General features: G+C 43.7%; 1 protein-coding gene across 1 annotated transcript; it reads left to right on the top strand.

Annotated features, from left to right (window-relative positions):
• Positions 1-1191: 1191 nt before the first annotated feature.
• T265_13803 (hypothetical protein) lies at positions 1192-9201 on the top strand (the record flags this gene model as incomplete). Its single annotated transcript, XM_009170583.1, has 5 exons — positions 1192-1264; positions 1348-1504; positions 4282-4387; positions 8529-8808; positions 9053-9201. Coding segments are annotated over 5 exons (765 nt in total), but the record flags the coding sequence as incomplete, so codon positions are not given.
• Positions 9202-10726: the final 1525 nt, after the last annotated feature.

Here is a 10726-nt window from a genome sequence, read left to right as displayed (position 1 = left end):
GCACGGACGCCGGTCGCCGAACTCCTGGATAACCGCGGAAACACCAACGGAACCCTCGGAAAGGAAGAAATATGTACTAGACTAGATCTGTGCCTGACAACCTACTTTGGGTTCAATGGAGAATATTACGAACAGATCAAAGGAGCGCCAATGGGGTCACCCTGAACTCATTGTGGACGATACATTCGTTTTTGTAAAGAACAATGAACAACTACGAGCGAAGAAACTACTGAGCAACGTGTTTCCCGACATCCAGTTCACAATGGAAACTGAGGAGAACAACAATTTGGCGTTCCTAGATGTGCTCGTAACAAGGACAACAAACGGTCAACTACAAACTGAAGTATACAGGAAAGAAACGTATACGGACCAGATTCTGAATTACCACAGCAACCATCCGAACTGTCACAAGCGGAGCTGTGTTCGAACTCTATTCAAGCGGATAGAGACACATTGCAACACAACAGAGGCGAAGAAAAATGAAGAACGAAGACTCTTCGAGACATTCCGAAATAACGGCTACCCGAGGAATTTCATATGGAGGTGCTTACGAGACCAACATCAGGCTGATCCGTCAACACAACCAGAACAGAGGAAGATTACGCTGCCGTATATCAGAAACGTGGCGGAAATGACTGCACGACACCTACGGCAACATGGAATTGCGATCGCCTTTAAGCCTACAAACACGTTGAGAAGAACCCTCTCGAAAACAAAGGGAAGTTTGGATACTTTGAAGAAGACTAACGTGGTCTACAAACTTGAATGCAACGACTGCGACAAACACTGTGTTGACCAAGCGGGAAGAAAACTTGCTACGAGAATACATAAACACAAGCTTGCCAGTAGAAGACGTGAACCAATGTCACTCGTCTCAATCCACGGAGAGAAGGACACACGTTCAGTTGGGATAATGTTCAAATACTCGCTCACGCAAGAACAAAACGGAGCGAGAATTTGCCGAGGCGTGGTACTCCACACAAAAATCGATCAATAAACACATCGACATTGACCCAGTCTATCAGCCGTTACGGTCGAAAGAACCACACGGTCACGTGACTCGGAGCTAAGAAACCTAACGGCGACCAACGGACTAATTGGGTCAAAGGAAGGCAACCACGAAAAACAGAAGGCCAATCAAATGAGCAAAACCCACCCCACAAAGCAAGAAGGAAACGACCGAATCACAGCATGACAACCACATACAGAACTGCCGAAATGAATGCACCCTACGTAGCAACCAGACACAGGAGATTGAAACCACGTGAGATTCACAGACCAATCAAACTACACGACGACCGTTTCCAGAACAACCAGATACTGTTTACAAGCTTTATATAATCACAGGCAGAAGAGGAGGAATTAACCCACTCAACCCTGCACTGACGGTGTCACCTCGATTGGTGATGAAACGTTTGCAATCCAACTGCCAAGCTCGGCGAACAGACCAACAACCAAAGAACAGGCACATGCCTAGGTGCAGTATTCTCGAGCAAGTCGAACTGTACGCAGAGATCTCCAGTTTGTTCCCCGACGAGACGAATGTGTACTCATGTTCTAAAGCATACGTTTGAGTGGATCAGCTGTACTCAAATAGTCAAACTTTGTAACGGGGAGAGAGACTCATTTTTACAAATGTGCTCATACGGGATGGACTGCAGTGCATCAACATTTAACCTCACTTTAGCCGAACTACTTAAGATAAAAAGTGAGATGAAATTTTGGGCCTAGTACTCGGAAATGTCCTACGACGCACACGGCATATTGATGAAATTCTCACAAGGTCTATCTTGCCTGCCTTTACGAAAGAGCTGATTCTTTTTTCTAGCTCGATCCTTTCAGTAACCTAATTTGCATTGGATGATGGAATCCACGATATTTTTAGTTAATTGACGTTGCACTAACGCGAAGACCAGACTGTACTCTCCAGGGACGGGTGCAATGAAGCCGACGTAGTCCTACCTCCCCAAATTTCAAGTAGCTAATATAACTAGCGTCATTTTTTGACACTTTTATGGACAGTTTGGCATCTGTGTATATCATATTTTATACAACATAAAAAAATATGTTCTAGCTGTTATTTTTATCGAAAACAACTAAGCCCTGAATACCTCCATGGGAAGAAAATGCTTTTATAGGAATTTTTTTCAGCACTGGTGATCACGTCCCGTTTGAGAGGAAATTGTCTGCTCAGAAAAATGTGTACAGTCAATTAAAAATGTGAAAACATTGTTGTTTTTATTTTTTGCCGAGTCTGTTCTTGGTGTCTCCCCCTGGATGGAACCCAGAATCTCAATTCAAAGAGAATCCAGAAGATGACACCAGCATATAAAAAAACGAAACCGACATTGAGCCAAATGGAAACTTCAGCTTTGTCGGGCAAGGATTCGACAAATATGAACACAATAGAACATAAGGTCGACGGAAACTCGGAAGACTGCGCCTAACTGATGAGCCCCAACAAGGGCGAAACCGGTCGTGGGCTGTCGAAGAGTTTTCAGTAACCTTATGAGTAGTTTCCTTTATGGAAATATACGGCGATGCCTCGAATATCTTGCCAACTGAAACATGAGGTGGCCTATGTGCAGCATATTCAGTTGTAGAATATCATAAACGAGAGATTCAGTTGAGTCTCGGGTGAAAACCAAATTGACTTTCAGATGAGTGTAGTTCTCGAAAATCAACCGTATTGTCACAAAAAATAAGAGATTTGTGTTTGTGTTAGCCTAGTTTGACTGTGGCGTCCAGTGAGCTACTATCAGACGAACCAGAGGAGAACAAAACCAACTTTTGCAGACAAACGTAAGCGTCTTTGATAATCAGGAGACAGTCCAGACTTGCGAGCAATCCAGTTTATGAATATTTAATCAGGTAGTTGATAAAACAATGGAAAATAATCTGTGAGGCTGATAATTTTCATTTGGAGACACACCTGAATTGATTAAATGTCTGCTGTCCAATGCGCTCAAACGAAAAAAATTCTTTTATGATGATAGACTATATTGCATTTTTGGAAAAAACTCCTTCTTCAGTAGCATTTCTTGATGAGGATTCGATGATCCCTCTTTAATGAACAAAATTACAACACTACTGAAGAAAAATGTCAGTGATTTGGTACTGGAAAACATCACTGCATTTTGTCGTCCACAAAACACAGGAATTGATTAGCGCAAAATATGATGGATCAGAATCTAAACATAACATGTCATATCTTGGAAAGACGAGCTCGAATATCTACGAGCAGTTTGGAAAAAAGCCGGAATACATTTTGGTGAGAAAGTGAAATTTATGTACAACTTGCATGTTTGCCAGAAGCGCCTTTTCCATAGCTCCACCGATCAAAATATTACATGCGTTAGTGGGTTAAATTCTAGAACAATTAAGGGTGTAGAAAATAAACGAAAGTTTCCTCTTCTTTTCCTTCCACGAGTCAGTTCTTTGCTGGCTGTAATACAGATGTTAGTACTGAGCTGATTAAAACTGTGAAGGGGTTATTAATACCACGAGTCATCGTACATAGGAATGCTGACTAGAAAGTGCATCCAGAATTGCACGTGATAATCAGTCGGTAAATACGGGAACGCCTTTAAACAATTAAAAACAGACCTAACTTGGCTCCCCTGTTATTAGCTGATTCTGAGCAAGTACGACTCCTTCAGACGTGTTTGAATTCGTCGATGGTGCGCCTCTAGCAATCCTCGGAAGGCAGCCAAATCTACAATATTCCAGACGGTACACGTACACCATACTCTTCAGTTAGTAGTGATTGATTAAAGTGGACGTTCCTTACGAGCAGTCATTGCTCAAATAACCGCCAACATTGAATAGCATGACCCCAACTGAGTGACTGAATGATAAAATACAAATATTGTTTGCCTAAATGCAAGCTGATTATACCACTGATCAGCCGCTTGTGCCGGTAGGTGGCGCGCCTGAGTATTCCTGAGAAATCGTGTAATCTACAGTGCTGGTGAATGATAACAAGGATACGACAGACGTATAATGCCCCTTGGCATTTGCCCGAAGAATATTGTGTTTTGACACTAAGAACCGATAGTCAGCTGATTTCGCTCTGATTTGTTTATTCGTTTAACGGAAAAACTTCGTTTGGCCACAAATTGGTCAAATCACCGGACAAAGTCATCTACCGAATAAAACAGGTTTGTCAGCAGCTTCCGTCTACGGAAGGGGTGAATCCAATTTGAGAGCAAATAGTCATATCGTCAACCTGTCCTTTGTCAGTAAAGATCACTCATAAGCTTGCTGAAAATCCGTCGACAGTCCACGACCGGTTTCGCCCTTTTGGGGCTCATCAGGTAGGCGCAGTCCCCGGGTTTCCGTCAACCTTATGTTCTACTTGAAACCAAATTGCACGGAATTAGCGAATGTACACTCATTTGCAAACTGATTTGGTTCTTTCGAGAGACTCACCTGCAACCCAGGTGAATCTCTCGTTTGTCTCCTATTGTGAATTGGTGCAGCATGACGAATAATGACCCAGAAAGACGGAAAAGTACTCAAAGAGCTTGAATTTAGATCGTTTGAAACTCTCGTCCAACTCATTTTTCTTTGCGTCAGTTACTGTGCCGATATCTTTCATATTGTTTGCTAAGGAGGAAATCTCACTTGAAGCTTCTCGATGCAGTTGAAATCCTCAACTGACCGATTGGTGAGGCGCCACGCCAGTGTTTAGCAGTCCATATACATTTTCCGAAGAGCGGTTCACATGAAGGAAACTCGGAGGATAGGTGGTCACGTTGGCTGTTCAGCTCAGCAGCATGGTGGAAACTACACTTCCAAGCCAAGGTCCCAATCTTCAGGTGAGTTAATACATCCACTCGTTGTTCAGAAGAGGAAAGAAGTTACCTTGATGGATGACACCCTCACACTAGATAAGTTCTCTTTATGCATCTTCAAACTCGAAACATCAAACGTGGTTTATTAAAACCTTTTAAACTGCTCGGTTAGTTAAATTACGAAACACTGCACCCACTTTATTGGTGATATCAAAGCAGAAAGAACATACTGGGATAAGCAGGTTGAGTAACTTTGCCATGGAAAAGAATGTTGGTAGTTCAGGTAGCGTAGATGGTCATTGATTTGCTCGCTGAGCTAGGCAATTTGATTGCCAATCGAGGAGACGTGATCAGTGCGTTGTTAGGGAGCTTGATGGAGCGTAGCGATGGGTTGTTGGTTGTGTTTTGAGTAGTGTTGTGTGTGTTAATATACATGCTGCTGGCTGGGGTTGCCCTTCGATCACGACTGGATGTTCGGCCGGTCGGTTCCATTGGTTGATCTGCTATCCTGTGTCTTGATCGATCGATGGCCACGTGCCCTGATCGAAGCTGGAGTGACCTCTGTCGTTAACCTCTCCGGGTTTTGCTGGCTGCTGGCTGGGGTTGCCCTTCGATCACGACTGGATGTTCGGCCGGTCGGTTCCATTGGTTGATCTGCTACCCTGTTTCTTGATCGGTCGATGACCACGTGCCCTGATCGAGGCTGGAGTGACCTCTGTCGTTGACCTCTCAGGGTTCCGGCTTGTGACCTTTTTTGATCCGACTCCAAGCAGTTTCTTGCTTGTTGATTCGTGAATCCGACATTTGGCTCTCCTGGAGTATTCCCGTGGAGCAGTTGGTCCTTTGCACGTAGTAGCGCGTAAATTCGATCCAATTCAATGCATCGGTTGATCGAATCACCCGTAGAGTACCATGCCTCCAGGAATTCCCGCATGGTGCTCTCATATGCCAAGAATTTCACGTTTTCCATAGTGAATTTGTGGCCTTCTTGGTCTTCGTGTATGGATATCAAGGATAAGATGGTCATGTCCCCTGACGGCTGCGTTGTGTTCCTTTATTCGTGTGCATAATTTCCTCCCAGTTTGTCCAACATAGAATTTGTTGCACTTGTTGCAGTTGATTCGGCATATCACATTGTTCCTCTAATTTTGTCTTGGTTGTCCTTTAGTAGGGGGGGGGGAGTCAGTTTCCTCCTCATTTATTTTGTGGGTCACGACGATTGTAGCGTAAAACAACATCAGAATTTCAGAATCTCACTGGGTAACCGAGACGTAAAACTGTAGATTATTTGCGGCGATATATGCGTAAGCAGCATGGGTTCAGGCCCACGCTTGCACCAACCCTGTCACAACCTTGTCGTAAGACGGGATGACACACGCCCTCCTCAGACTCTAGTGAAATCTCCTTTTTTAAGTTTTACGTTTTCAAGTGGAAATGACAGGAAGGTCCGTTTGGAGACCTGTGCATTTTTAGTTTTGTGCTGAACCACGTAAAGTTCGTTGCGAAGTTCGGATAGGTGCACTTTGTTAATAAAATAAACTATCTATAATCTGTCACCCATATCTCTCACTTCGTGTTTCCCGCCAGAATTTCGTAATTAACGGGTGCATGACTTTTGATGATTTTGGTTCTTCCAAATAAATTTTCAGGTAGCTTAGTGTTTTTTGCCAGTGTATTGTTCGCCCATCTATACACGTATCTATACATAGTTCACACTTAGTGGATTTTTCTATCCACTTAAATAAAACTCACTATGTGGTTGCAAACAGACCAGCGGTGGGGTACAACTCAAGGTGTGTTTTACAATATGACTGGCAGAATGTCTGAGCAGACGCTGAAATCACCCACAAAATGGTACTGATCGCTAGAAAAGACAATTCCAAAATGTCACTCAATTCATCCTCCTTGTTACCCTACATTTCACAATTGGTGTGGAAACTTCACCCTTTCCGTGAAGTTTCCTGGACTGGATGGGCCGTGATGCTCATTACTGGACTGCATTTCGAAGCAAGATAGAGTCAGTGGAAAACGGGAGTAAAGGTTTAGCTGTGTGGGTCCAACGTCGTTCAAAAGACCAATTGGGAAAGATGAAACAATCGAAAAGGAAGGGTAAATTGTTGGTTGACAAAGCAGAAAGGTTTCTGGCACAAACGGGATCCCAGCAACTATTCTTGTCTGGTGATAAACTAAAGCATTCCTATTTACTACCATGAAAGTTCCAGTATGTTGATTCCGTTAAAAAAAGCAATGCAACAGATTTAAAGTGACTGATGGTTGCCAGGATGGTACTATACAAGCGGCTGCTTTTCAGGGAGCCTCTAAACTCATCGGCCTGCCCACCAAATTCCTCGCATTAGTGCTTTGGCAATCAACCTCTCTACAGTTTACCAGTTTTAATGATGGACCTATAAGACTAGCTGACAGTCCGTGAGTAAATCTGTCATTTTGTTCATGGGTGACGGCAGGATCACAATCATCACGTGATGGAGAACTAAAGGCGGGAATAAAACGACTCACTATTTAATTAATTGCCTAGGTACTAGACTAATCTCCTCCAAGAAGTCAAAATCATTTGAATGGCTTCTGGGGCCGATGGCAATCAGACCAGTGGATTCAGGACAAACACGATCGATTCGGACTGCAGGCTTGAACTGGCCATCGATCAATGAACACCACTTATCACCTGAACACAGCTAGCCACTCTGTCCCTTTTTGACCCTTCATTATATATATGGAGAAGCATCAAGAGATGTCCTCAATAAACCTCAGTATGCAAAGATTTTATTGAAAACGCACTAAATCTGAAAATAGAACTGTCCGTTTTGTTAAATTTAGGATTCATCTTGTTTATACAAACCCGGAACTCTACAGAAGGAACTTTTATATTGAACAAGAGTTGAGGTGTATGGCTCAATTGCACATGTAACTGCTAGAATTAGAGGCGCGAATCAACGTTTTCAGCGTATCGGCAAAGACTGTGTTGATTGCATTTACTCAGTTAAATATACCGTTGAATGGCACATGTATGTGCTTTTCTCAAGGGACCCTTAACTGCCATCTATTTATAGCCCTGTGTTACCCATTTAGAGGAAGACAGCTTGTTGAACTATATTATCGACAAAGTGTAGTGCACATTTTCTGGTGGCGTTTGACAACGTGCTTGCATTACAAGCTACGATATCCTTTAAGACCGGTAATGTTTGATAGAACGATTGAATGAACACTTCCGTCCCATTATGAAGCAAGTGAATAATGTTCCCTGGAGCAATGACTGCAGTCACATGTGCGGTAATATAAAACATATCTGGCCAGCAGTAAGTGATCACTGGTTTGCAGGCACATAAAGAGTCCACTTCCCTCGATCTGATAGGGCATACCTCGGAATTTCATGGACACAGTGGTAGCTAATATGTTCGCTTACAGAGAACCCATGTGGATTCCAAACTGTCTACCTGGCTTTGAAGTCCTGACAGGCGGGCAAGTAGATCAATACAATCAGGCTAATCAGTGAGTCATCGTCCAAGGCATCGATCAACCCAGTCGCATCGCTTAATTGTGAACTAGTTCGCCTGTTCAAACGCGAAAGTTCAGATGCGTTCAGCGTACGCTTGTGCAGCGGTAGTAACACGTTGATCTCATATATCAGATTCCGGGGCTCACATCTTCGCATGGTGGTGTAGACTCACCAGAATGAATGTTTGAGGACAAGAGGACCGTGTATATAAAATTAAGTACAACGGTTGCACTAAGGTTTACATAGGACAAACTGCCAGGGAATTGCACACCAGAATTGTTGAGCATAAGAGAAGTATTAACAAACCACCAAGGAATGCAGAAGAATACCAAATGCTGGTCAAAGATTCAGCGATGGTGGTACATGCCTTAGACACGGTATATAGAACAGATCTGGAGAATGTGGAAGTTTTAAGACGGGGACTGCGATTCACACCACAGCGGCTGATAGTCGAGACGGTGGAAATTACTAAGCATCACGGCGCGAATAGAATGGAGGGTTGGTAGTTTGGGGAGATTCGGGATTTTTGTGGAGATTTCGTCCTGTAGGTGAAGCCAATCTATGCTGAAAAGCCGAGAAGCACTGTACAGCTGTTTCATCCTTAGTGGGAATCATCAGCAGTGCGCACGTATCTCACGAAACTCCTAAGAGTCTCGAACCCGCGACATCCCGGCTAGTTGTTTGAACACTTAACCGTTCACCGACGAGTGGCTGATCAGCAGTGTGATTAACTCGCACTTAGGATATAGCGCCGCTCATCCTTCAATCACGGGATCCACATCACGCGGTCACGTGTTGACTGGCTCCTCGAGCAACGACTTCTCAGATAGAAGTTTCACTCATCGGGTGAAGTTTATTCTTCCAATGAGCTACTTATATATTGTTGGTAATGTGAGGGGGGTTGGGATTTTTGTGGAGATTTCGTCCTGTAGCCGTTGCTCAAGGAGCCAGTCAACACGTGATTGAAGGATGAGCGGCGCTATATCCTGTCTAATTGAGAGTTACTCACACTGCTGATCAGTCACTGGTGGCCGAACGGTTAAGTGTTCAAACAACTAGCCGGGATGTCGCGGGTTCGAGACTCTTCGGAGTTTTGTGAGATGCGCACTGCTGATGATTCCCAATAAGGATGAAACAGCTGTACAGTGCTTCTCGGTTTTTCAGCACAGATTGGCTTCACTTACGGGACAAAATCTACACAAGAATGGAGGGTGTGGAATTGGCGAGCGTATGGAAAGCTGTCTTAGGTAAGCCGAATGGACACGTGGCTGTGTGGTTGTCAATCCACGTAGATTCATTTGCAAAAACTGGGGGTGGAGGTGGAAATCCCAACCTGATCAAAGGTCACAGCATCCCCCTTATACAATTATCTTAAGACTAGCTCATCCACACAGACGGACAGAAGGTTCAAACGACATTCAAGAGGGACCATCAAATGAACCGAACCAAAAGAACTAGACTCTAGGCTGGACCCAAACACATGTAGGTTCTTCATCTCCCCAACACTTGTTCACCCACCCTAACACACAAAATTCTCTCGGCCGACACCCAACGGAGATCTAACTTGACTTAGCTGATTGGTTCTCCTTCCGCCTCAAATCTCGACCAACCTCGGAACCTAGTCACATGGCCTGACGAAACTTTCGAGTTAAAAGCGAAACGCTGCCCAGCAATAAATCTACCGATTGTCACTAAACTTCTTCGATAACGACGTTAGTAATGTCAGCGCGATTTCCACAAATCATGCAACTGCCGACAACCAAAATGCTAGTTTTTCCGAAGCATCTAATTTGTTCACACATACCAACCAATGGTGAAATAGAGGTGTAAAATTTCCCTTCACACTTATTTGGGACAGTAAAATTTGTGGAAGATCACATGGCTGTTTTTCAATTATGCTCAGCTACATGACCAATCACGCTCACGCTCAAAACTTAAGCGAGGAGACATCACTATCCGTTTAACTGGAACAAGGCCCCAAGTTTTCATCTACCCCCCCCCCAATGCGTAACTCATATTACATAATTTGGCAACTTACTGTTAAAAGAACAAAGCAGCATAGTGAGGGAGCACGATTGACTTAGAATAGGTTTGAGAANCGGAACAAGGCCCCAAGTTTTCATCCTCTCCCCCCCCCCCACCCAATGCATAACTCATATTACATAATTTGGCAACTTACGGTTAAAAGAACAAAGCAGCATAGTGAGGGAGCACGATTGACTTAGAATAGGTTTGAGAACCAGCCAATTGTTTTCTGGATGCAAAAAACAGCCTTTTAAGTACAGTTGAAACAGTCCAAATATATGACCAGTATTGTTCACTGTTAAATTTGTCACGACATCCAAAGAGAGGTAGTGCTCCATATGGGACATTTTGTTCGATGAGAAATTTGTGCCTTACCTATAATTAAACTTAC

Source organism: Opisthorchis viverrini, assembly GCF_000715545.1.
Source record: "Opisthorchis viverrini unplaced genomic scaffold opera_v5_102, whole genome shotgun sequence".
In the NCBI taxonomy this organism is placed as follows: Eukaryota; Metazoa; Platyhelminthes; class Trematoda; order Opisthorchiida; family Opisthorchiidae; genus Opisthorchis; species Opisthorchis viverrini.
Note: the sequence above shows the minus strand (reverse complement) of the source record. Positions and strands in the feature narration are given on the sequence as shown.